At 47.6% G+C, this 27,259-nt stretch overlaps 1 protein-coding gene and 1 non-coding gene across 2 annotated transcripts in view; one reads left to right on the plus strand and one right to left on the minus strand.

The window, feature by feature from the left end:
* Positions 1 to 3,973: 3,973 nt before the first annotated feature.
* Positions 3,974 to 4,045, minus strand: TRNAG-CCC (transfer RNA glycine (anticodon CCC)). The gene has a single exon. It is a non-coding gene; the product is annotated as a tRNA-Gly (tRNA).
* A 3,901-nt stretch (positions 4,046 to 7,946) lies between these two features.
* Positions 7,947 to 27,259, plus strand: part of DCLK3 (doublecortin like kinase 3) — a 31,539-nt gene continuing 12,226 nt past the window's right edge. The window contains exons 1-2 of the mRNA XM_065932457.1: positions 7,947 to 7,971; positions 24,748 to 26,609. Coding sequence (XP_065788529.1) covers positions 7,947 to 7,971; positions 24,748 to 26,609 — 1,887 coding nt within the window. The remainder of the gene's footprint in view (positions 7,972 to 24,747; positions 26,610 to 27,259) is intronic.

Here is a 27,259-nt window from a genome sequence, read left to right on the forward strand (position 1 = left end):
CAGCACAAGGCGGGCGGCGGGAGGGAAGGAGGAGAGGAGGCGGCGCGGGTTCCTCGCAGCTCGCGCCGCGCCCGCCCTGCCGTCGAGCCGCGGTCCCGTGTCCGGGTCTCCGAGCCATGCCCGCCGCCGCGCCCGCCCCGCGCCCGCCGCCGCCGCCCCCCGGCCGGCCAGCCCCCGGCTGCCCCACTCGGCCCGCCCCGGGTAAGTGCTGTGCGCTCGGGCGCCCACCGGGTCGGGGCCGCCGCCGGGGTAGGGGGAGCCCTTCTGTCTCCGGGACTGGAGACCCCGCTCCGTGCGCGGCGGGGCCTCAATGCGGGTCCCGCGGGGGTGCCCGGAGCAAGCGCGCAGTGCTTGTACGCGCGTGTGTATGCGCGCGCGCGTGTGTGCTTGTGTGTGTGTCCACACCAACTGAAACTCGCCTTCTCGGGGTTAACGCTGTCCCGAGCTGGGTTCCTCTCCCTCGCTGTCCAGAGGGGCCGGCCTGGGAAACGCGGGGACATCCTGCAAGGTGCGGTGGGGCTGCAGGAGAGGGGAGCCGCGAGGGAGCAATCTGGCCTGTATTGAGCATCTCGACGTTGTCAGGTGCTTTACCTAGAGTTGACCTCATTTCGTCCTCTCCACAGACCTATGAGGAAGGTGGATTTATTCCCATTTGTCGGATGAGCAAACGGAGGTTCCCAAGGTCACATGGCTTGCTAGCAGCCAAGCTGGGATTTGAACCCAGGTGTCCTACAGCTCTGTGACCCAGCTAAAGGAAAGGCAGTTCTCCTTAGAAGTAAAGAAACACACAGAAGAACTAAGGATCACAGGAGAAAAGGCTCCAGGCAGAGCATATGGGGCATGAACAGAAAAAAAAAAAAAAAAAGAAAGAAAGAAAATGAATTTGTGAAATATCCCATCAATAATTTCAAATATAGGACCACATTTCCACAGCCTTCCCTTGTCTGACTCTGGGGGAGAGGTGTTGTGAGACAGGAGAAAGGCTGGGCAGAGGTGCGTGGAGACACCTTTTCAGGGTATCTGCCTGCTGGGAGAGAGGAGGGTGAGGAGAAGTTGTGGAGAGAACTCAGTTGTTATTCATTGTCAGCAGTTAGTCATCTTTCCATCGCCCCCCTTCCCCCCCCCCAACTGTGGAGTCCATCTCCTTTACTTTCTGTCTTGTCCAAGATGACCGCTGTCAAATTGAAGCTGGGTCCTTCCTTGTCTTGACATTAGGTGATCCTGTGCCTTGATGGTTGGGTTAGGAGCTGTGAACTTAGTCCATTTACTGCTTATAACAGTGATCTGTGAGCTAGTGTTGAGCTAACAATCACTAACGCAATGAATGGGGCGTTTAGACTAGTAGCCAAGCATTGTGCTTATCCTTAAGGGGCAAGGTGTCAAGAATCAGGGGCCCTAGCAAGCAAAAAGCAAAAAACAAAAAAAGGAAAAGGCTGTTGGGTTTGCCTGGCAGCCCAACTTCAGGAAAACATTTCAGCTTGATATTTGGATTGCTTTGGGTAATGACAGAAAATGCTTCTTGGGAGAAAGAAGAGAGTCAGGAAACATTTCTGAAAGAGGCTCTGTAACTCATTCCATGAAGATTTGAAAGGTCTTTGAGCCAGGTCCTTTTTGGGTGAGCCAAAAGAAATATGAGAACCCCGTGAGGCTGCAGAATAACCGAGTCAGCGGTATCATGGCCATGCTTTGGGCAAACCTTGGAGAAAGGAATACTGAACCCTGGACTGTCAGAGACTCTTCACAGTCACTCATTGTCCATTCAGAGTCCTTTCTGCACATTGGTGCCCCAGGTGCTTTCATTTCCAGCTGCCAACCCCTCGTTGTTGGTGGCAGACCCTCTGGACCCTCTGGAATCTGTAGAGTGGCACCGCATTGACCTCCAGGCATCATTGCTGCTCTTGCTTCTCTTTCTGGCCTCATGTCTTCACTCCCCTACCAGTATTTTTCCTAGCAATACTTGCTAATGAAACACTTTCCTAGGAAATTCCTGTCTCAGGATCTGATGCTGGGGAACTGAGCCAAACATTTCTTGAGTATGACTGTATCATGAGCACTGGGCAGCCTGTGCTAGCCCGCAGAGTGCCTTGGTGAGAATTTTCACCAAGTGTCTCCTGGCGGATGAAGCTCTGTGCCCAGGCATTAGTTTAACCAACAGGGAGTCAGAGCCCATTAATCACCTCATCTGGGTGCCTTCGGTGGGTGCCCAAAGGGTGGCATGGTGCTTTGGCATAATGCAAAACAAAATGGAGCATTGCTTCATTGTCCACAGGATCTCACTCTTGTCTTCTCTCAACCCCCATTTAACCAGGTCGAGGGAAATGTCCCTCCCATGTTTTCCTAAATATTTGAATATTTCAGGCAGGTGTGCTGCTTTTCTCTGGTTACATGTGGAGCTGGGTAAACATCTTAGCTTCTTTCTTTTTAAAAAAGTTTTGTGATGTGCACGCTTTTTAACGTTTTTATTGAATTTATTGCAGTATTGCTTCTGTTTTATGTTTTGGTTTTTGGGCCGTGAGGCTTCTAGGCTCTTAACTCCCTGACCAGGGATCAGACCCACACTCCTTGCATTGGAAGGCAGAATCGCAACCACTGGACCCCCAGGGAAGTCCCCTTAGCTTCATTCTGAAGACAATAAAGGGAAAGAAAGGGCTGTCTTGACCAGTGGAATCACAATACCACAGACTCCAGGGACTGACTGATACCTGATCTGGGAGGGTGATGGGTCTCTACCAGCCTGGCCTTCCAGGGGCCTCTACCTGGATTTGGGTTCCTTGTGAGGAGTTTGGATAGGCTTCACTAGTTGAAGGCTCTTGCCTGATGATGTTTCCTTTCCTTGCATCCAGGGGGCTATTGTATCTGGTACCCAGAGTTTCCCAGGTTTTTCTGTGGTGTCCTCCTGTGAATGTCTAAATTTGGCCCGTCTGGCGGTAACACAGAGCCCCTTTTGAAGATGCATATGTGAGGGAGTTCTTTGGGAAGGATGTTTTTAACTTCCTGCCAATGTAGGTCAGAAGAGGGAAATACAGGGAGAGTGGAAGTATGGGGAAGCAGACATCTGTCCTGGGAGTCAGGGAGTTCAGGTCCATTCCCAGAGGTCTGAGACTTCCTGGTGACCTGGTGGAAGGCATTGGACTTGTCTGGGAACCTCAGTGTCTTCAGCCTTCTTAACTTAATAATAATTGTCCAGCCATCCTCAGAGGGTTGTCTGATGATCAAGGAGGAAATATTTTTATTGATTCATCAACAATTATTGACCAAGCCCATAAAATCATTGCCCAGGGAGATCCAGCAGTGTCTTGGGGAGAGCGGTGTATGTAGAGGCATAGTGGTGCTGGAAGTGATGGACTAGAGAGAAATATGGCTGGGTGAAGGGACATGGCGATCTCTGGAAGGCTGGAAGATCTGGAAGGCTGTTCCTGAGTGACAGGGTGCCATGGAGTGTGTGGTGATGGGAATTACAATTCTTGAGTCCAGGAGAATTGCCTTCAAACCCTGACTCTGACTCTTCAGAGCTGTGTGATGATGGGCAAAGTACCCAACCAATCTGAACCCCAGTTTCCTCATCAGTAAAATGGATGTGAGTGACTTGTTCTTGAGAATTCAGTGATATAAAACACTTCACAGATATTTATTATAATGAGAAAGTGTTGTGATTTTTTATGAATTCTTTTTCATCTTTCAGTTTTATTGTGATTAATTGCATACATCAGTGTATAAAAGTATGGTTATTAAAGTTACCTGTCAGGATGGAGAGATTCTGTTTGAGTACCTTAGGTCAGTGCCTCTCAAATGTTGTAAGTGTATGAGTCACCTGGCATCTTGCTAAAATGTGGGTTCTGACCCAGGTGTCTGGTTCCACTTTTCTCACTAGCTACTCAGTTCTTATTTTTAAAAATTCTTTATTTATTTATTTGGCTTCCCTGGGTTATGGCACACAGGATCTTCAATCTTCACTGTGTCGTGTGGGATCTAGTTCCCTGACCAGGAATTGAACCTGGGCCCCTGCATTGGGAGCTCAGAGTCTTCGCCACTGGACCATCAGGGAAGTCCCACTCCTTAGTTCTTAAATGTGGGCCACACTTTGAGTACAAAGCCCTTGGCTAAGGCCTGCCAGGTAAAGTCTGAGTCCTTAGTGGGGGCTGAAGAGCACTGAGTTTGGGGAGATGATGAGGATGGTTCAGGCTTCTCAGAACACCACGTGTCTGCTCTGGAACTGGGGCAGAGACGGCTGGGACTTCCTGGAGTTTTTGCTCTTGGGTCAAGGGTTTTCTCTGGGGGGTGATGGATCTCAACTCAGCTTCCTTGCAGTATCTTAGGACAAGTCCTCTGGAGGAAGCTTTTCCTGGCCAAATTGCCAAATGCTGCCTACTTCTCCTGCATGGTGGTCTTGACAGTGTGGAGGTGAATAAGCTGCTGATCTTGCAACAGTATGTTTGGGGGTAGGGTGGGGACAGGCATGTAAACATGTAATTGTCACATGGCAAGAAAGCATTTTGTAGAGTTCTTGGGTAATGGTGATGGGGGAAAGAAGGTTGGAAAAGGTAGGAAATATCCTGGTGGTAATTATATCTGAACTAGCTTTCGAAGGATGAATCACAATGGCAGGATGAGGAAGAGAACAGAAGAGTGTGGGGAACGGCATTCTAGGATTAAGTAACAGCATATGCAAAGGTAAGGTGCCAAGAAGCAGTTTGGTGTGTTCAGGTCATTGAACTAAGAGTTGTTTGCAGCCTGGAGCATGATGGGACGGGCTTGTTCAGGGAGGTAGATGGCCATTCCTGAAGACAGGATAAGCTAGGCTCTGGTGCAGTAACAAATCAGATTCATCCCCTGGTAGCTTCACCCAACAATGGTGACTTCTCACTTGCTCTGTGTGTTCTTCGTAGGTCAGTGGAAGGCCAAGTTGACAGAGCTTTCCCATCTTGCTGCCACACCATTTGGAAAAATTGGCCTATGTGTGGTCACCAGTGCTGGGTGAGAACACAGGAGGGGTGCTCGCTGGCTCTTCTGTGCTGCAGCCTGGGGCCGATGCATCCCTGCCTGTGTTGCAGCCCATGGTCAGAACCAATGGCAAGGTGGGGTGGGAAATGATGAAGGGTGTGTGGATGGTAAGGTCAGAGAACGTCACTGTCTCTCTCACATCTGCTGTGTTTTGTAACTTAAAGCCTCATTCTGAGGGCCCGAGTTTCTCAAATGCAAGTAATATGTCGATTTATTTAAAGGAGAAAAAATGCTAGAGTGCCTAGTGGTGGCTAAAATTATTTTTATTACAGTGCAACTCAAATATGTGGTAGCCTTAAATATGTCTAAACTCTTCATATTTAGAGCTTCCTTATGATCGTAAAACCAAAACAAATGTATGAATAAAATATCAGCACAGCTACAAATTGAATAAATTCAGATTAACTCCATGAATTTAATGTGATGGAGGAAGTCATTCTTGCTAAAACTAAATCACCATTTCTGGGTGATTTTTCAGGTTCTTATGAGTTTGGGATGCTGTGTACTGTTTCACACGGGTCATGTGATGGCCCACTTCTCAGTTCCCTTTGTCTGAGTTAAGTCTGATTTGTTGTTTTCTCACTAGCCTGTGACAATTCAAATAATATTAAAATAATAAACATGTTAACATAATAATTCTATTTCTTGTGACCAGCTGCATCATAAATGCAAGAATACACAGAGTGGAATTACGTGGTAGCACTTGGTCATAACACGCTCATTCAGATGACCCAGAATATGTTTCTGTTGACTTTCTAGTAATAATTTTTAAAAAGAGGATCATTCAAGTGAAAGCACAAAGTTAAATAAAAAATACTTTTGGAGACTTGAGAATTCCCTAGAGTATATCTGAGGGTTCTCCAGAATTCAAGAAACAGGTAGAAACCCACTGGAGTTGTTCAGTTGAGGCAGGAAAGGGATGACCCACTTTATGATTCAGAGACATCACTTTGTCCAGGGGTGTGGGAGGGGACGGGTAGGAAAGAAGGTCAGAGGCAGATCGTTCAGGTCCCATGTAATGGGCGGGGGATCGCGGAGAAGGTGCATGTAGGTAGCAAGTAGTTAAGGGAGTGGAGAGGAGGTATCAGATTTGATAGACATTTAGGAAGTGGAGTCCCTAGGATTTAGAGATTGACCAGATGTGACGGTGAAGGAAAGGATTGGGAGAAGGAACTGACTCTTGGTTGTGGAGTTCGGAGAATGGGGGAAGTTGAGGGTGCCGCTGTCCCAGGAGAGGACCATATGCATGGGAGGAACAGAAGAGCTTTGGGGCAGACTGTGCCACATCTATCACCCCACTTTTTCTAACTGACCAAAGCCCTCCTGAACCAATTTCTGAGAAGCTCTCGCATCTTGCAGTGTCTATTTTTCCCTCTCCAGGACATTTCATTAGTGTTCATTTGGAGGTTCTGAGTTAACCCATCTCTTGTGCCTGCCACTTCTGACCCATTGGAGAAAATCAGAACCTGCCAGAATCTGGCAACATTTTGCCTAATCAAACACACACTTTTTTGTCTTCTGCATGTTGGAGGAAAGTGATAATCGTTTGAGAAAACTGGGGATGGTTTTGAGATTGAAGCTGTCATCCCATATCATGTGAGCTTAGTGATCTGCCTTCAGTTTCGAAGAGCACCAACGATTCACTTTCCGCTCTGTGGTTTTGGACAGCGAAGCTCAAAAATTCTCTGAGGAGAGAGCAGGCGTGGTGCTGGTTAAATGGTCTCTAGGTAATTATGCAATAAGAAGTATGGAAACTGCACTTCGGGGCAGAGGAGGGCAGAGAGCATGAGGCCACCCAAACACACATGTGAAAAAGGGTCACAAAAACACATCTCTGGTGGCTAGAGTGAAGTATTGTATTAATGAAAGTTTTTGGCATTAATTTAAAAAGTTGCTTTATATATTTTTAAATGTATTATGTTGGCTGTGCTGGGTCTTCGTTGACGTGGACCTGCTCCAGTTGCAGTGAGCTGGGGCTACTCTCATTGTGGAGCGAGGGCTCCTCACTGCGGTGGCCTCTCTTGTGCAGAGCACTGTTTCTGGGACTCGTGGGCTCCGTAGCTGCAGCTCGAGGGCTCTAGAGCTTGGGCTCCGTAGCTGTGGCACACGGGCTCTCTTGTCCCGTGGCATATGGGATCTTACCAGACCAGGGATCGAACCCCTGTCTCCTGCATCGACAGGCAGATTCTTAATCACCAGACCACCAGGGAAGCCTCACATTAAGTAATTTGAAAGGTCACTTGGTATTTCCCTTTTGTATGAAGTATTAGCCTAATGCACCAACAAGAGCAAAAGCTGCCATAAGTGGCGTCCACCCTGTCTGTCCTCATGCCTGACAAATTTCCACTTGTCTCTTGGTCTCTACACAGGCATCACCTTACGGCAGCGCCTCCCAGGGCCTCCAGAGGGACATGCAGGCTTCCCTTGCTGGTTTTCTTTGGAACCTGTGGTCAGTGGTTTGTGAGCTAGTCCTTCCTGGTCACCCTCAGAGACCACATACTACATGCAAACAGGCTTGGAATCCCCCGGAACTGGTGGGGCATTTTTCCCTACCAGCCATCTCCACACCCACAAGCTAGTCCAGGGCACCTTCAGGGAGCATCTTTGCACCTCAGGACTGATTGGGGGAGCAGATCTCCCAGCAATGATAGCCTTGGTTTTAAAAGTGTCTTTCCAGGAACGGGCTGGATGAAGCTGGTTGTTTAGTTTCGTTCAGATGCTCTGTAGGTGTCAGATTGGCTAAAGAATCCTCTGGAGCTTGGGTCTTTGCATTTGTGGCAGAGACGGTGCTCTCCAGATATCCACATCTTCCCTTCTTTAGCAGATGCTGTGAGTTCCCCACAGAGGATGAGATGGTTGGATGGCACTGCCACAACCCCTGTCCTGACGCTTTTCCTGCAATGCACTGCAGCCCCGTTGGAGGGCTTTCCCTGGCTGCAAGGGGCATGGTTGGCCCAGAAGTGCTGGGAGGTTAGTGCTCCTGGGAGCAGCCTTGGACCACTGATGAAGGGCGATGGGTAGATACATACCACAGTTCCCCTGTCCCCCTGGTGGGCCAGCCCGTGGACATCCTCTGCCTGTCCTCCCCAGAGGTTCCCGCAGAGCTGAGCCCAGGTTGCCCCAGCGGTGATCTGCTCATTCATGCTCCTGTACTGCCTCGTTTCTTCCACCTCCCCCAGTATGTCCCAGGCTCACCTCCTCCAGTCAACCCAAAGCCTTCCCCCAGGCTCTGCTTTAGGATGAGTCCAACCCAAGTCGAAGTCTGCTTTGGGGCCAGTCCACCCCAAGACCCTTTGGGTTGGTTGGGTGGGTGGGAGTGCTGTGTGTCACTTCTCATGAGAGTGAGTTAGAGCCAGGGTACTCCCATTGTGTCTCTCCCACCACTGCAGCAACCTGGGAGGTTCTGAGATGGAGGAACAGGCTCAGCCCAGTGGGATTTCACAGGAGCAAGAAGCTTGTCTTATGGTAGCCACTGAGCTTCTTGGCATTGACTGGTTGGAGCACCTCACCACTTGACACACAGCTTTGGCCCTGTCCCTGTGGGTAGGATGGCATCACTAAAGTCAGTTCATCCTTCTGATACATAGGAACTCTTGGGATCTTTTACCCGCGCTCATCTTTAATGTTTCTGTTTTCCAAACTTGTTCTGTCTTCAGTGGCTTGATTAATATTAAAGCACCATTTATTTGTTTTTCTATGACTTATAATTAATTCACCTTGAATTTATTTTGGTACCTGCTTGTCAAATAAAAATCCAAGTGCATCGCATTTCCAGATTATTATCCAGTTGTTCCAATATTGAATGAAAATCCTTCCCTTCTCAGTTACTTTGTAATGATCCTTTATTATACATTAAATTCTCATGTGAGGTAGCATCTATTTTGGGGCTACAGTTTTCTTTTTTGTGAAATTCAGCTCTTTTTGTGTAAGTACCAAGGCATTGTAATTATAGCTCTATAATATATTTTACTATCCTCATTACTCATTTCCCTCTTGTCTGTCTTTAAAAATTACATTAGTGCTTAAATGGCATCAAACCTACAAATCCCAGTTGAAAAGAACTGATATGTTTAACCTATTAGGTCTTCACATTCTGGAACCATTATTTAAATGGATATCCTATTTCCTCTCTCAGTTTCGTGATTTTTCTTATGGGCTTCCCTGATAGCTCAATTGGTAAAGAATCTGCCTCCAATGCAGGAGACAACTCTGGTTCGATTCCTGAGTTGGGAAGATCCCCTGGAGAAGGGATAGGCTACCCACTCCAGTATTTTTGGGCTTCTCTGGTGACTCAGACGGTAAAGCATCTGCCTGCAATGCAGGAGACCTGGGTTCGATCCCTGGGTTGGGAAGATCCCCTGGAGAAAGAAATGGCAAACCACTCCAGTATGCTTGCCTGGAAAATCCCATGGACCAAGGAGCCTGGTAGGCTACAGTCCACGGGGTCGCAAAGAATCGGACACAACTGAATGACTAACACTTATGCTGACCATATGTATTTCTTGCTAACCTCATTCCTAGGAATTATATGTATGTTAACATTATGTATGTTCTTACTTTAAAATTGTATTTTCCAACTGATTGTTGCTGTTACACAGGAAAACTTAATATTAAATATATGTAATTTTAAAATGTTGGCCTTATAGTTGACCACTAGCTAATTGTATTTTGCAGTGAAAAATAGAAAACTTTCATTAGCTTCCGTGTGCCCTAATTGCCTTTCCAAGTGGCTCCGAATAAATAAATGGATATATGCTAGAGTTGAACTGAACTCAAGGGACTTCCCTGGCAGTCCAGTGGTTAGGACTCCACATTTCTACTGTAAGGGGCACGGGTGGGATCCCTGGTTGGGGGACTAAGATCCCATATGCTGTGCCAAAAAAAAAAAAAGAAGAAAGAGAATTCAGGGAGTGAAGGAGGGATAGAGAGGAAAGGTATACAAAGGAACTGGGCATTTGGTAGGAATTGTCGTAGCCGACCCACAGTCTACGTGCAGAGTTACAGAGGCTGTGAGACAAATAGCTTGGGTTCACTGTGCTTTCTCTCTGAGACATCGTCTCTCAAGAATTTGAAACTCGCTTGTAGGTGTCTCTGACTGGTCCTAGACATCAGTAGCTCCAACATCACAGTCTTCCCTTTGATGACTGACCCTTTTGGTCATAACATGTTTGTATTTTGAGTCTGGATAATAAAAGACACCATCAGAGGACTCTGGCAGGGACAGTCAAGACAGGTCAGGTCTGGTTAAAGAACTAGAACTGACAGGTCAGACTGGGTAAAGTAAGACAAAATAAAAGGAGTCCTTTTATTTTACTTAACTGTGTTTGAGTTAAGAAAACCAAAATCATGGGAAATGTTAATTGAAAAAGAAAAAAAGGAACTAGATGGAAGCTCCTTTTTTCTTTGTAGAACTTGGAGTCAAGCGATGCCCAGGGGTGGCAGACCTCCCCAGCAAACTAATTATGAGGAGGTGGCCAAGTGCAGGGTTGTGTGTGCTGTGCAGTGACTTTTAGAACTTCTAGTGCTTTTTCTTTAATGCCACTAATATTAAATCTAGAATTCCCAGGTGTTGCTCATTTTCTACAAGAACAGTATAACTGAGGAGGTTTGCTGGAGTTTTTGTTTGTTTGGTTTTTTATTATGGTTTGCTGGTTTCGAAGACTGTCTTTGCCAAAGCAGTCCTGTAGCGTGAAAGAAACACAGGGATCCACACTTGGATTAAGGAGAAACGGGGGATAAGTACAAAGTGAGACCCAGTGGAAAGACCCCTGTGGGTTCCGTGTTCTCGGGAAGGTTTGTCAGTTATTTGCTTTTTTCCCAGTTGCTTTGTCTATACTACGGAGCAAAGTCATCAGCGGCTGCCTGGTGCTGTAAGTTTTCTGTGCTTTCTTCATCAGAGGACAAAGTAGGTGTCCTTGCTGAGGGGTTTTTCTAGAAAGGCAAGTGGAGTGTTTGTGTCGAGGTGGGGAGAGGTGGGTTTGTCTCAGCTTGTTTGCTGTGGTCATACACACGACGTGTGGGTGTTCTTCAGTGAGGATGTTAACCAAGGAAAAAACATGCATGGTGGATTTTTATTCGAATTGCCTTTTGTTTCTAATGAAACTCAAGAGAAGGGATGCCTTCTACTTAGGAATTTGGAAAAATGCCACCAAACACAAAATGCTTAGTGCTGATTCTTATTTTAAAATTGAAAGACTTTCAGGATTTCCCTGGTGGCCCAGGACTCCACACGTCCACTGCAGAGGGTGAAGGTTCAATCCAGGTCGGGGAACTAAGATCCCACATGCCTTGCAATGTGGTTCTACCCTCAAAGTAAAATAACAAAATGTAAAGACCGCTCATAATTTGGGGCAGTGGTGGGGGTCTGTGTTCCCTGGAAGCGGGCCCTGAGGTAGGGATTCCTGTGTGCGTGACTTTGGCGGGAGGGCTGACAGGAGAAGGAGGTGGGGGAACAAGGTGAGCGAGGGATGCAGCAAAGCTAGGATGTGGTCCCAGCTGGGAGTGATGGGTCTTGCACCGCCTCAAGGAGCTGTTCTCGCTGTGGGGTAAGGGCCCTGTCTTTGTATCCTTCCCGTCCCCATCAATCAGAAGAGCTGGCGGGTGGCAGCTGCCGCCTGGCAAGGGCGTCTGAGTGGGCACTTGCAGCGTCCATGACTGAGGAGCTGTCAGTGGATTCGCAGGCAGAAACAGATTAAAAAAAATCCTGAGTACAGGATTGCCTTGATCACCTGGCCCATTGACTGCGAGGCTGTTTTCCTAAAAACAACTATGGATTTGTTAGGTTCATTCCTGCAATGCCTGTTTATGGACAGTCTGCCTACAAGCTTGCTATTAGGGCTGGGTGTTTGGAACCTTGCCAGTCAAGGCCCATTTACTTAATAGGCTTCATCCCTGCAGATCACATATTTTTGGGCAAATGTCAAGAGACGGCATTACAAGGGATCCTGAAGAAACTTAACCTCAAATGGAGAAGCCAGAGCCGCCAAAGTTTACCCCTGTTAAGGCTTGGAAGGAAGCAGCCTTGGTGAAAAGTATCTGTAAATGATGCTCTCAAAAGGCCTAGATGTAGCAGTGGGGCTGTTTGAGGGAACCATGTAAGTTTCTACTCACTGAGATTGGCATTTTTACGTATATACTTGTTTATCTGGCTGCGTCGGATCTTGGTGGTGACCTGCAGAATCTTCAGTCTTGGTTGTGGCATGCGGGATCTTTATGCGACATGCCAACGCTTGGTTGCAGTCTGTGGGCTCTCGTTCCCCAATCAGGGCACAAACATGGGCCCCCTGCATTGGGAGCCCAGAGTCTTAGCCACTGGACCAGCAGGGAAGTCCTGAGATCACCTTAGTAGGGGACCTGTTGCCTTGGTGCCGCTGTTGTCAATCTGATTTAACTACGAGGTACTGAGTGCTTACTCTGTGTGGGTGACCTTCTGCCTGTCATCTTGTGACCGTCTTTACCTCCCGTCTCCTGGGAGGCGGGGCTGGTGCAGGCTCCCTTGGCAGTGGGGAACACTAGGTATTCTGCCAGCAGAGGTGCAGTTGAGGACCCTTGTGGCTCTGATACTCAGGTTGGGTATTGGGCTGGAGCTGTATAGTATTAAATACTTATTGGATGCAGTCGGAGTCCCTGCACTGTGACTTCTTCCCTACTTTCCAGTGAGAGGAAAACCAAGTCCAGTTTTAATTCCCTAAAAGAAGAAAAGGTTGTACCTTAATCTGCTTTCCCCCAGCATCACTCTTCTTTGTTTGGAATCTTAATTCACTCTGGGGAGTTGTTTTTTTTTTTTTAGCTCATCCTGTCTACGGGGATCAGGGACGAGCTCACTTGTTTATTGCCAGCTGCAGGAACGCTGGGTGACCTTATTTTGCCCAGTTGGGATGTTGGCTGGCTTCATGATTGGAGCATAGTTAAACTGAGGCTGCTCTGCGTAGGTCTTGTTGCTTGTTGACGAGTCTGAGTCTGGCTTTGTTTCCTCTGGCTGATCCCATGAGTTTTGCTTTATTCCATGGTTACAAATGACTCCCCCAAACCTGTCTGAACTGTTGCTCAGAAAGATTCAGGATCTGTGGAAGAATTGTTTCAGTTCTTACTAGCTGGCTTTGTGGCGTGGGCTAATTGCTTAACCCCTCTGGTCTACAGTCATATCTAAAAATTTAGGGTGTTGGACTATTGGCCCTTTTAATTCCGATACCCACAGATTTTTTCACCTACATGGCCTTTGCCTTCAACACATGGTCCTTCTTAAGATTCTTCTTTGTATCTTTCTTAGATTGATCCATGATATTACTTTTCTTTACAAAAGATGAATATTTCCATATAAACAATTTCTGAGAATTTCTACCAATAAATCCAATCAATCATGTAATGACCATGCCTTAAATATTTATATAAAGTTCTTCCTCAGTCTGGTATATCTAAACCTCAGGTAGGGACTTCCCTGGCAGTCCAGTGGTTAAGACTCCGAGAATCCAATGCAAGGGATGTGGAGTTGATCTTTATTCAAGCAACTAAGATCCTGAATGCAGTGCAGCACAGCCAAGAAAAATAAAATAAAGCTCAGGTAAATAGCACAGGTATTTATTTCTTCTTGAGTGAACTTTGGTAATATGTCTCTTTCAGGGAATCCACCCATTTCATTAAGTTGTCTCATTTATTGGCTCAAAATTATTCATCATATTCCTTTATTATTATTTTACATAAGCAGCCCCAGTGTTTTTCAAATGTGTCATTTCTCCTGTATATGAATGAAAACTATATATATTTTTGGAACATTTACTCTTGAATCATTTTACTTGCTTGCTATTTAATTAAACGTTGCACATGGAGGTTGTCTTACAGAGAAGTCAAAATCGTTTAAAAACCACTTTATAAACATCCACAAGTGCTTTGCTTCCTCTATCCTTACAATAATGGCAGGTTTTTTGTTTTCATGCTTTAGGCTGTGACATGCAGCTTGTGGGGCCTTAGTTCCCCTACCAGGGATTGAACCATCACCCTTGGCAGTGAAAGCACAGAGTTCTAACCAGTGGACCACCAGAGAATTCCCAATAATGGATAGTGGAGGTCTGTGCCTGCCCCTCAGATGTACGTCTGATAATGAGGGACGAGAGTCTACAAGGAGGTGCCTGTGGGTGGTGCAGATACACCAAGTGTCTTTACATCACTCTGAGATCCATCCAACCAGAGCACAGAGATGCAGAAATGAATAAGAGCTGCTCATCTCTCTAGAAGAAAAGACAATGGAGGAATTGCTTTTAGAATGATTGTCAGTGGTTCAGGAGTTAAGACTCTGTGCTTCCAATGCAGGGGGTGCAGGTTCTATCCCCGGTCAGGAACTAAGATCCTACATGCCAAAAATAAAGATTGGTTACTGCACCTCACCTATAGGGATAGAGCGTGGCAAAGCTCTGTCTAGCCCAGTGTTTGAATGTTGTTCTGACGCAGGTGGGTAGAGACCAGTGCGCCGGTGAAGGCTTTGTGGTGTGATCACCAGACAGAAGAAGGAAAATACAAAGTCTGGCAGGATCAAGTCAGCTGGAGACGGGTCCCAAGGTGGGATGTAGTTTAGTGCTCCCTTTCCAAATAAACACACCCCCTTGAGCCTCCTTGAACAGTCCTGAGAGAAGCAAAACTTCAGCCCCAGTCAAGGTTATTGTGAATCTCTGAGCTGCAACAGACAAATGGGATTAAAAATCCAGGTCATAGGAAACCATAGCCCGGTCTGGGAGCTGTGCCTTCTTGTAATTCTACTGAGTAAGCGGTGATACCCCAGACGTGGGTGAGCTGGGGAGTGTTGGAAGAAACATTAAACCCAGGGGTCAGCCTGAAAGAGAAGCTGTTCCCAGCGGAAGCCTCAGTCAAAGCCAACTGGCATTGGATGTCACAGAGAAGGACCGACGTGAGGGACGATGGTGGGACACAGAGCAACAGGCAAAAAGAGGAGAATGAGGGCTTCATGTGCTGGAACAAGCAGAAGGTGGGAGAAAGGTTCATCTGGACAGACCGAGGGTGGGGAGAAGGTTATTTGTCGTGGTTACTGAGATGTCTGAAGCTCACCAGCCTGGGAGCAAACGAGGTCGTGTTAATATTAATGCCCAGCATGGGGTCCCAGTGGCCCCGCCTGTTCTCACAGGACCTCAGCCAGCATCCTCAGGGTCCCCCCTGGGGAGGATGTCACCTCATCCTCAGGTGCACCAGGACGAGCATCCTCAGGATGCTCAGGTGCACCAGGGCTCCGGTTCTTCCTCCATTTGTGATGTCACTCCTCACTTCCCTCTACTTTGCTGCCCCCTGGCTGCCAGGGTGGTCCCAGAGCCCTACCTTGCCCCTTTCTGCTGTGCCCCCTACCTGCAGCTTCTCTGTATAGCTTAGGGCTATAGCTGTACTTGCTTCTCAAAGTGTGGTCCAGGGGCCAGCAGCACTGCATCACCTGGGGACCTTGTTAGAGCTGCAGAATCTCAGCCCCACCCTCCACCTGGACTGACTGTATTAGGATTGCATTTTAACATGGTCCCTGGTGGTGTCACAATTAGCATTTGAGAAGCCCTGCCAAATGGGAGCCGCTGGTCTTATCACTTTAGCAGGATGCTCAAAGGAAGCAGGTCAGTGACAACAGGGAAAAGTATATACTTCAGTCCTGGGTCCTTTTTGTCCTGGTATGACCTGAGATGTCTGAGGGGAGAGGAGAATACCTTCTGGCTTGCATAAACAGGAGGATTCTTCAGACAAAATAAAACTAACAGAGACTAAAGTGGGAACTGTGATGTGATGATGAAATGGGACCAGATCAGGGTGAGCCAGGAAACTGAGGGGTGGTAGATGAGAGATATTGAGGGGGGTCAGAGATGAGCTTTGAAAATGAGGGACGACACGTACACTGGTTCACTTTAGAATCCCCTTGTAAACAACAGAGGCACCGCATAAAATGCATCACAATTTTCAAGGTAGCTGAGACAGTAAATGTCATCATTAAATCAGCAAGTACCTTGGGAAAAATATATCAGGCATCTGTTCTAACAAGGACTGGCAAACATCCCTCACCCAGAGACCCTAGAGAGCTTTTATGCCAACATGCTGGGAGGCACTTGGAACTGGCACAAGAAACTTAGCAGATAAGAGAGAACCCCAAACCTGGGACATTTCTGAGATGAGAGCAGGGGAGTCTTTCTAATTGCTCTGTTCCTGATGTCCTGTTGGTAATAAAGATTAATTAGCGACGACATTAGAGTGTCATCGGTGATGACAGACATTAAATAGTAGCATTTTATTTTACTACCTTACCCTTGTTAGTTTTCCCAGCTTTGATCAATACAGACGTTGCCCAGGCTTCCTAGTTACGAAACAGTAACTAGGCTTAGTAAAAGGCTGTGTTCCAATTTTTTATTCGTTTAGGAAACCCTCCTTGGGATGTTTGCATAATCAAATGTAAGTTCGCAAATGTTTCTCCTGCCTCAGATTTGCATATGAGCAAAATGAGTTTGTTCCCAAACAGCCCCTGGAAAAATCCCAGGACAAATGATTACTCAGTGAAAAGGAAAATGATTTCAGCCAATTCTGCTCCATCTCCCATAGACGAATGGAAGTGAATCGTCTCTTAGCACTGCCTACTGAGGCCACCAGTAATCAGTCTGTTGACACCATCAAGGAATAAGAGGTTGATAAAGGGAAAGAATTTCAAGTGGAGCTTCCCTGTTAGGAAGGAAGATTCCCTGTCATTCAATGCATTGCATGGGCTTTTTTGTTGCATTGCTTATTAACCAAATGTTTTAAAACACCAATTTCCATTTCTTTTAATACTCAGAATTTGTAAATGGTTAAAGAGTGATCATTTATTATTTATGTCCTATAGCAATTTGGGTATGATTCTCCTATTTCTTTTTCTAGTGTGTTATTATAGGAGCCAAGGCGAGAATTCCAAAGTGAATGCTGACCTGAGGCATAGTTTTTCTTTGTGGTATAATTTAGACCTATGGGTTATGGTTAAAAATGACTAGGAAGGGACTTCCCTGGTGATCCAGTGGTTAAGACTCAGTGCTTCCAAGGCAGGGGGCTTGGGTTCGATCCTTTGTTGGGGAACTAAGATCCCACATGCCTCAGAAGCAAAGCCAAAAATAAATAAAGACAGATGTACCACAGTTTTTTAATGACTAGGAAATGGTACACTCCTTTTGTTCTCATGAAAGAATATAAGTAAAAGATTCATGTTAGCAGTATATTTTCATTTTTTTTTCTTTTTTTCTTGACCCTAAACTTGATGATTAGCAGCCTGGATAAAATAATGATAAATGATTGGATAGGAAACTGGATTCATGTGACTTCCGGTCATTTTGGTAGCCTTTTCAGTGTCAAAAGGTGTAGAGCTGATCCTTGTGGAACGAGGTTACATTAATTCATCTGAGTTATGGCAGCAGCGAGGAGGCACAGTTGCTTGGAGCCAAACTCATCAGAGGTAATAACAGCAAAATGCTTTTGCAGTTACTGAGTTTATTGACTCAGACCAGTCAGAGAATCCTAGGATCAGTGAGCAGGAAGTTTGTCTGCCCACAGGAGCCGGATGCTTAGATCTGCCCGGGTGTTTCTCTTAATATCCTGTCCCTTACGGGTTTTCTGTTTCAGTCGCTACTTAAATGACAAATTCTCCCTGCTGAGTCACATTTAGCATCACGTCCTCTTTGCCCTTGACATGTATATGGACTGGGAGGAAAGCGGAGGTTATGAGACTTGTTCTGTTGGAGAGGGAAGAAAACATACACAGTTGAGTGCCCACTCTATGCCAAATAGGATGCAGAGGTGAGGTGCCAGCGTTAGCCCACGTGGAAACCGAGGCTCAGAGAGGTCACATAGTGTTCCCAAGGTCACACAGCTACTCGGAGTCTGGGGGGACCAGGATTTAAATGAGAGCTTCTGACCCCATGTTCACATTCTTTGTGCAACTTGGAAAGGAAGCTTCACAAAACTCTGAAGAAATACACTCCTCTTCCCTCCCTGTATCATCTGTCCTTGGCCAGCGCTACCTTGTCACATTTCCTGGTAGTCAGTGGCTGTCTGTGACCATGTTTTCTTTCATCTCACTTGTTTCATCTAGTTAAGGTCTGTTGTGGGATGTCTGCCAGTGTGGAAACTAGTAGCACTCAGTTATTTGCAAGGAGAGCCGGAAGCCTGAGTCCTGATATGTGTGCTGAAGTTAGTACTGGAAACGGGTTTCCCCAATCTCACATGCTTATTATATATCCTGGGACAGAGGGAGGGAGTTTGCGTAATCCATGGTCTCTGCTTTTGGTGAGGCTGAGTTTAGTTGAGAGGGGGAATATTTACACCTTTGAAGATGAAGTAACAGTGAGCTGAGGTGTGCAGAAGGAAGTGTCTCAAGCATTCATGTGAAATGTTGTTTTAATGAATGAACAGAGCTTCAGAAGAGGGAGCTGAGACTGTGAACTTGTGAGGTCAGGGAGGGTTTGGTGGTGGATGCAGGTCTTAGATCTTACGTGATGGTGAGGCTTGGATGGGTGGGAGGGGTGAGGATGCCATCTCAGAGAGACAGCAGTGAACCGTCCTGAAGTGAGACCTTAGTTCCCTGCCCAAGACCTGAACCTGGGTAGCCTGGATGAACAGCCGGAATCCTAGCCGGCTAGTCCACTGGGGGCAAAAGGCTAGAAATAAAGTTCCCCTCGCGCTTGCTGTGTTTGAAATAGGAATTTCTCAAAGAGGCAAAAACTGTAAAAACAGGTACACAGCTTATTATCAGAGATACAGTATAACGTGGGAGAGTACACAGAGAAACATTGTGTTTGTTTAAGACTGAAGCAAGGCAGAAATACAACCCGGAGAGAAGGGGTATGAGCGCCCTCCCCAGTGAGGAAGAATGCAGTAGAGAGGCCATTAAATCATATGTATAAGGCAGTTCTTCTGAATCTTTGTTTACCTTTGGCCAGTTATTTCAGTTCTTTTCCTACACCTGCCCTGTTCTGGGACCCACCCTTCCAGCGCCCCCCACCCCCCGCCCAATATGTATATGCAGCTTTTTTGCCAAGATGGATTCCAGCGCAGAGGCCAGTGGGAGGTTTGATGACACTTATTACGGGATGGCACGCCCTCGTTTTTGACCCCTGAGGAGCCTTCCTGTGCATGTGCAGTTGGGGAGTTTTCTCTGACCTCAGGAGCAGACCTCTTATCTCTTTACTCCAGCAGAGCTCAGCTCCTGCCATTAACTTTGTCCTTGGAGCATCTGGGGAAAACAAAACTTCAATTTTACTCCATTTGACAAACTCCAGCTGCTTTGCCCCGGGGTCCATCTATCTCCTACTTCAGGTAGAGTGGGGTTGGGATGGGTGAGGTGCCACTGGACAAGGGAGCACCTTCCATGTCAAGCTGAAAAGTTTGGGTTTGACCCTCAGAGATGATAATAAGGGGCTCCCGTAGGCTCTTAAGGAGAGAACTGGCTTTGTGAAAGTTCTGCTGCATGCATGGGCTTGATGGGTGCTGGGAAAAACCCTATAAACATTTGTCTCGGCGGTGTTTGAGGCAAAAGCAGCGGTAATGTCAAGCTGAGGTCAATTTATGTTGCCGTAGGAAATTACCAGAAAAGTGATGCTACAAGGGCATCCTTTCCTGGAAACTGCCAACTGGTGGCTGAGGACTGGGAATGAGGATGCTTCATTTTTACTATGCCTACTTTGATTAGCTATTGTTAGTGTAGAGATAGAGTAGAGGTTATTATCCAAGATCGTGCTAGGTTGAGCCATATGAAATTTTCCTTTTAAGGTAATTGCCAGTTGTTGTTCAGTCGCTAAGTCATGTCCGACTCTTCGTGGCCGCATGGACTGCAGCATGCCAGGCTTCCCTGTCCTTCACTATCTCCCAGAGTTTGGTTGAACTCATGTCCATTGAGTCAGTGATGCCATCCAACCATCCCCTGAGATGTAATTGGTAGAACTGCTAGCAATTTCATACGGTTCTACTTAATTGATTTGTCAGTTGTTGTTGCAGATGTGTGGACATGATCAGGTTATCTGGGTAGGTCCTGGATAGTGCTGTTTAGAGTCAGCCCCGAAGTCCTCAAGGGCACTATTTTCCTTGGCTGATGGAGCTGTTCCTGGAGATTGAACCCAGGGTCCCAGGGGTGTGCTAGGCTGTTCCTCTCCAGGCTATTTGCTCTTCTTGCCTATGGACCAGGCATTCAGAGTCTCCTGATTTTTTCTCTTCCCTTTAAAGAAGAAAAATCTGCCCTGGGCTAAGAAATTTAAAGGAGGAAGGAAGGCTTGTGGAAGAGACGGTAAAAGTAATTGCATCTTGAGGTTGAGTTTCCCGGGACTCCCCAGTAGCATGATACAGACAAAACCAAAAGAGCTGCCTTCGTAACTCCTAGTTATGTTGGGGAGAAGGGGTGCCAAGTTCTCACTCTGGCTCTAGATCACAGAGGTTTTAAGGGGGTTTGAGAACAGCTGGGCAGTGAGCTGCACATGCGTGATGGTGGTGTGGCAGAGACTGAGCTGCTATCGCCACATCTTTTGTGCCCGCACCCTGGGATGGGGGCCACGTCCCTGGAGCATTTCCTGGATTCAGGGATGGAGTGAGACCGGAGTGCTATCCTAACCGCCAAGAATGAGGACGGGTTCTGGGTTAGGGCCTGCTGACAGCTGGGGCACAGCCATCCCAGGGCATGGCCACCTCTCCCCCATCCTGACTCTGGGTACCACAGGCCAGGTCATCTACCACTACACCCGGACTCCGAAATCTCACTACCTGGGACCCTGAGTTCTCATCATGACTTGCCCCTGTCATCCTCAGTCGCCACTGAAGATGGGGCCCAGAGTGACTGTCTTGCTCCAAGAGTACTGTTGTATGTCTCCTGCGATGAGATCTTCCTGGACTTCCGCTGGCCCCCTCCTCAACCCCCTTCCTTCCATGCTAAACTCTCCTGCATCCCCCATGTATTCACAGAATGCTCCCTGTCCTCCTGGTTCTGCCCTGAACCTTTCCTGGAATTGTTTAGTCACTCAGTCCCATCCAACTCTTTTGGATCTCTATGGACTCTAGCCCGCCAGGCTCCTCTGTCCATGGGATTTTCCAGGCAAGAACACTGGAGTGGGTAGCCATTTCCTTCTCCAGGGGATCTTCCTGACCCAGGGATCGAGCCCATATCTCCTGCTTGGCAGGCGGATTCTTCACGACCTGAGCCACAGATCTGTTTTCCCTTTCCTAAGCCTGACAAATGTATTGAGGGTCCCGCTCTGTAAGAAGCACCGTAAGGAAAACAAATGAAAAGCCTTAGCCCCTCTGTGTACGGGCATTTGAGGGTCACCTTTCTTGGCATCCTTCCTATTTCCTGAGGAAATGGGAATGAGTATGAATCCTGGAGACCTCTCCTCTTGCTCTCTCAGCATCAACCTTCTCAGCCGAAAATGGAGGCAAATTAGAGAGATTATGAGAAGAAAGGAATGACAGATGCCCATAAATAAATAGTTTAACTGTAAATGTGACTGGTAAGCTTATAAATTCATGGCATGTGGGAAGAATCAGTGGGGCCACACTTGTCATCTAATCAGACACCTGTGTCTAGATGGAAATCATCTCAGAACAGATTGAATGTTATAATTAAAAACCAAAAAAAAAAAAAAAAAAAATTCTGTGTCAATATGCTGGGCCAAATTGCCCATCCTGGCAAAACTGGAGTGTCTGCTACAAATCAGATGTGCTTAAAAATAATCATTTAAAACTTCTTAAAGGAAGCCTAAATGGCAGGTTCCTGCATGTAGGATATGACATAGGGATCCTGTGGGGCAGCTTTAATAATTTGCAGCCCATCCTTGGGTTTTAACTGAGTTCCATATGCTATCATTTTTCTGTTTCCTTTTCTACCCTGGGCAGATATGAAAATTAAGCCACTTTTTTCTCAACTACAGTTATACCCTGGAGCTGTTGCGAATGAAGTGACTGTCCCAATGTTTTTGATTTTGCAGTGCATATAAAAGTCATATTTATACCCCACTATAGTCTATTAAGTGTGCCAGAGCATTATGTCTTAAAAAAACAATGACTTCCCTGGTGGCCAGTGGTTAAGACTCCGTGTTCCCAATGCAGGAGCCCGGGTTTGATCCCTGGTCAGGGAACTGGATCCTACATGTCACAGCTAAGACCTGGAGCCGGAGCCTATTATACAGGGCGAAATAAGTCAGAAAGAGAAACATCCATACAGTATATTAACAGATATATATTGAAAGGTCAGGTATATTGAGGTATGCCCTGAAAAAGTGCCGCAGACAAGTTCCGGAGGCTGGCTAAACTTCCGGGGACCGACCCCCCCCCCCCCCCCCCCCCCCGCAGCCTGGTCCGATCAGGAACCGACACAGAGCCCTTGGACACCCACCGCCGCTGTAGCCCACGCTTTCTTCCTTATATAGAAGGACCTGACCTGGACGCCGGCCCTGGCTATAAAACCTCTCCCCATCTCCCATACCTCGCAGACTCTCTGTCTCCTCGCTCACCCGCCCCTCCCTGGGAGATCTGCCCGAGAGCGACTGCCCATTAAAGGCCTTTTACCACCGGTCCTTAGAGGTGGCTCTTTCTTCCCGCGGCGTTTTCTAACATATATGGCATTTAGAAAGACGGTAACACAACGATCCTATATGCAAGATAGCAAAAGAGACACAGATGTAAAGAAAAGACTGTTGGACTGTGTGGGAGAAGGGGAGGGTGGGATGATTTGAGAGAATAGCACTGAAACATACATGTATATTACCATATATAAGACAGATGACCAGTGCAAGTTGGATGCATGAAGCAGGGCACTCAAAGCCAGTGCTCTGGGACAACCCAGAGGGATGGGATGGGGAGGAAGAGGGGGGTCAGGATGGGGAGACACATGCACACCCATGGCTGATTCATGTTGATGTATGGCAAAAACCACCACAATATTGTAAAGTAATTAATTATCCTCCAATTAAACTGATTAATTAAAAAAATAAATGTGTTCAGTTCAAGGAAAGAGAAAAAAAAAAGACCTGGAGCAGTCAAAAAAAAAAAGGTACATACCCTAATTTAAAAATACCTTTATGGTAAAGAAGGAAAGCTAACTATCATCTCAGCCTTCAGTGAGCCATAGGAGTAACATCTAAGATCCCCGGTCACAGATCACCATCACAAATATAACAATAATGACCAAATTTGAAATATTGTGTGAGTTACCAAAATAGGACACAGAGACATGAAGTGAGCAAATGCCATTTGGTAAAATGATGTCCATAGACTTGCTTGACCTGGGGTTGCCACAAACCTTCAATCAATAAAAAATATAAAAAAAATAAAAAATAAAAAAATAAAAAATGTAGTATCTTCAAAGATAAGAAAGTGGAGCATAATAAAATGAGGTAAAGCTGAGTATGTCTGACCAGGAAATACAGAGTCTTATTTTATTCATTTATTCAGTTTATCAGGAAACATCATGAGAATGAGTACATTCTCATTTTTAAAGCTCTGAAGAATAAAATGACTTTGGTTTTCTTCTTTCCTTTTTTTGATAATGAGAGAAAAACACATTTGGAGAAGACCACCGTGTCATTTCGGCCCATGAGGTCCTTTGCTACCAGAATGAAATGATCATACAAAAGAGGTATTAAGATCACAGGGACAGTATTAATAACTGGCAATCACTGTGCCCTTACTATGTGTCAAGCTCAAGTGAATCATAATCATTTTCTCATTTACTCTACCCAAAAGTCCTGGGAGGAAGGTGTTATCATTATCACTTCATATATGAAAAAAAAAAAGACAATAACCACCAGATTGTGAGTAATTTGTCCAAGTTCACACATAGGGCCAGTGGCCACTCCAGGGTTCAAATCCAGATTTGTCTCAAATTCTGTGCTCATAACCTCTTCACATCTTGTCTCACCCTGAAAGTCAAGCTGAGAAAACTGTTCTTGGCAAAGAGGTGGGTAAGATTTGAATTCTTTAGAGGTAAGGGGAAATCTAGGAGGAAACAGGTACATATTTCTCTGTGTGTGTGGCTGGGTCACTCTGCTGTACACCCTGAAACTAACACAACATTGTGGATTAACTGTACTTTAATTATTTTTTAAATGGAAAAAAACAATCTTTTGTGACTTAGCAGAAAAAAAAAAGATTTGGGTTCTTTAAGTTTCCAGAAAGTTCTGACCTCTTGTTGGTATTTCCTGGGCAGCAAATTTTGGATCTTTTATCTCAGTTGTAGATTTTTGAAAGTCAGGTCACTTTAGGATAGTGGGAGCTGCCTTCAGGGTCAGGCCTTGCCTAGAAAGGGCTCCCAAGGTGTGGTCCATCCTGGTACCCAGGAGACTTGGAGGGGGCGCACCCCAGGCCCAGGGCAGACTCCATACTGCATTCCTGGCTGCTCTTGGAGGAGACTGGGCAGGAGACCTCACCTGTAACGGCTCCATTGTTTCAAGCAGATCCTCAACATGCACACTTCTAACCTGTGATAGCATCAGTCATCTTCAGTAAAGACTTTTTTCTTTGTTTATTTAGTCGCTAAGTTGTGGCCAGCCCTTTTGCAACCACATTGGACTGTAGTCCTCCAGGCTCTTCTGTCCATGGAATTTCCTAGGCAGGAATACCGGAGTGAGTTGCCATTTCCTCCTCCAGGGGATCTTCCCGACCCAGGAATGAAATCCAGGTCTCCTGCATTGCAGGCAGGTTCTTTACCGACTGCGCTGGTCAAAGCGCTCTTTGAACCCACTGAACTAATACTGTGTTGTCCTTTTCCCCCCACAGGACATCGAGGTCTCTGTGAACATTCTCTAAAATGTTTAAGCTCGAGAATCACGGAGCGGAAGCTGCAGGGTACCTGGCTGCCTGCTGGCCGAGGGAGCCTGGAGAAAGCATTCCTGGGGTCACGCAGCTCTGCGGTGCCTGCGTTCAGCCCCCAGAGTGGCCTTCACCCCGTCCATGCTGAGAACAGCCAGCTGAAGCCCAGGGTCGTGACCGTGGTCAAGGTGGGCGGCCACCCCCTCCGCAAGATCACCCTGCTCCTCAACAGGCGGTCCGTGCAGACCTTTGAGCAGCTCTTGGCCGACGTCTCAGAGGCCCTGGGCTTTCCCAGGTGGAAGAGTGACCGCGTGAGGAAGCTGTTCAACCTCAAAGGCCGGGAAATCAGGAGCGTGTCTGATTTCTTCAGGGAAGGCGACGCTTTCATAGCGGTGGGCAAAGAGCCGCTGACGCTGAAGAACATCCAGGTGGCTATGGAGGAACTGTACCCCAGCAAAGCCTGGGCCCTGACCTTGACCCAGCAGCACAGCCAGATCCCCTCTCCAAGGCTGGGAAGCAGACTTTACAGCAAGGCTGTGAAAGGGGGTCCTCCCTGTGGGGAGACCGAGACTACCAATAGCAGCGGTGAGGCTGCCAGGTCCCCGGCAGCCATCAGACCCCAGGGGCAGACTCCCGGGGAGGACAGGGCCAGGACCCCGAAGAAGTGGGGCAGGGGGAAGTGGGAGCCCGAATCTGGCAGCAAGGTGCCCAAGGATGCCGCCCTGGAGAGGCGTGCCAGTGGAGAGAAGCACCTGGCGGTGGAGATCGAAAAGACATCGGGGGAATTGATCAGGTGTGAAAAGTGTAAGCGGGAGAGAGAGCTCCAGAGAGAGCAGGGCCTGCAGAGGGAGCGACTGTCCCTGGGCACCAGCGAGCTGGACCTGGGCAGGTGCTCCCGCTACGACGTGGAGAGGCTGGTGAGGACCAGGAGCTGCCGGAGGTCCCCGGAGGATAAGCCCCAGAGTGGGGAGGAAGGCTGGAAGGAGGGTCCCCGGAGCAGTCCTGGGCACCCCCCGCAGGAACCGAGGAGACCCAGCAAAAGCGTCGACAAGAAAGAGGACAGAGACCCCGGAGGCCAGGAGGGTCATCCCCCTGCTGCAGCCAAGGCCAAGAGGGACGTTTTCGTTGGGGAAGCGCAGCCCCGCCGAGAGGAGAAAGATGGCAGGAACGCAGGCAGGAGCAAGCCGGGAGGCTGGCTCCGGAGGGAGCATCACGCCGACCTGGATCCGGAGAAGCTCCCCAGGACCCGAGGGGACGAGCAGGAGGCGGAGAAGGAGAAGAAGCCCGGGGCGTCCGGAGCGAGGAGGATGATGGTTCCCCGCGACGAGCCGCCAGCCAGAATCGAAAAGGAGCCCAAGACGAGGCCGGAGGAGAGCAAGGCGGAGCGGCCCGGCCGGAGGCGGCGGCCCGCGGGCATCCTGGCGGCCGACGTGCGGAAGCAGTACGAGCCGGGCCGGGTGATCGGCGACGGGAACTTTGCGGTGGTGAAGGAGTGCAGGCACCGCGGCACCCGGCAGGCCTACGCCATGAAGATCATCGACAAGGCCAAGCTCAAGGGGAAGGAGGACATGGTGGACAGCGAGATCCTCATCATCCAGAGCCTCTCTCACCCCAACATCGTGAAACTGCACGAAGTGTACGAAACGGACGCCGAGATCTACCTGATCATGGAGTACGTGCAGGGAGGGGACCTGTTCGACGCCATCATCGAAAGTGTGAAGTTCCCCGAGCGCGAGGCCTCCCTCCTGCTCATGGACTTGTGCAAGGCGCTAGTGCACTTGCACGACAAGAGGATCGTCCACCGGGACCTCAAGCCGGAAAATCTGCTGGTGAGCCCTGCCCTGGTGGGAGAGGGCGGTTAGCGAAGATACGGGGGGGCACAGGGGCCTTCCTCCTGGTCCAGGGGTTAAGAGTTGGTGCTATCCCTGGTCTGGGCACTAAGATCCCACATGCCCCAAGGTGCAGGCAGAAATTATTTTTTAATTAAAAAAAAATGAGATACAAAACATAGAAACGGTCACCTATTCAGTTACCCTTGCACCCTAGAACGTTGCTAAGCTTGCAGAACTTAGTCATTCAGTCGTGGCTGACTCTTTGCGACCCTATGAACTCTAGCCCACCAGGCTCCTCTGTCCATGTGGATTCTCCAGGGAAGAATACTGGAGTGGGCTGCCATGCCCTTCTCCAGGGGATCTTTCCAACCCAGAAATCAAACCCAGGTCTCCTGCATTGCAGGCGGATTCCTTACCATCTGAGCCATCAGGGAAGCCTATAGAACATTACCTATATATAATATATACATATATGTATATAATTTTTTATGTTGATATGTTGTATTTTCATTTTTATTCAGACTAAGAAATTTTCTTTCCTTTTTTGTGGCCATAGAGTGTGGCATGCATGATCTTAGTTCCCCAACCAGGGATTGAATCTGCACCCCTTCCAGTAAAAACAGCAAGTCTTAACCACTGGACAGCCA

Source organism: Muntiacus reevesi, chromosome 4 (genome assembly GCF_963930625.1).
Source record: "Muntiacus reevesi chromosome 4, mMunRee1.1, whole genome shotgun sequence".
Taxonomy (NCBI): domain Eukaryota; kingdom Metazoa; phylum Chordata; class Mammalia; order Artiodactyla; family Cervidae; genus Muntiacus; species Muntiacus reevesi.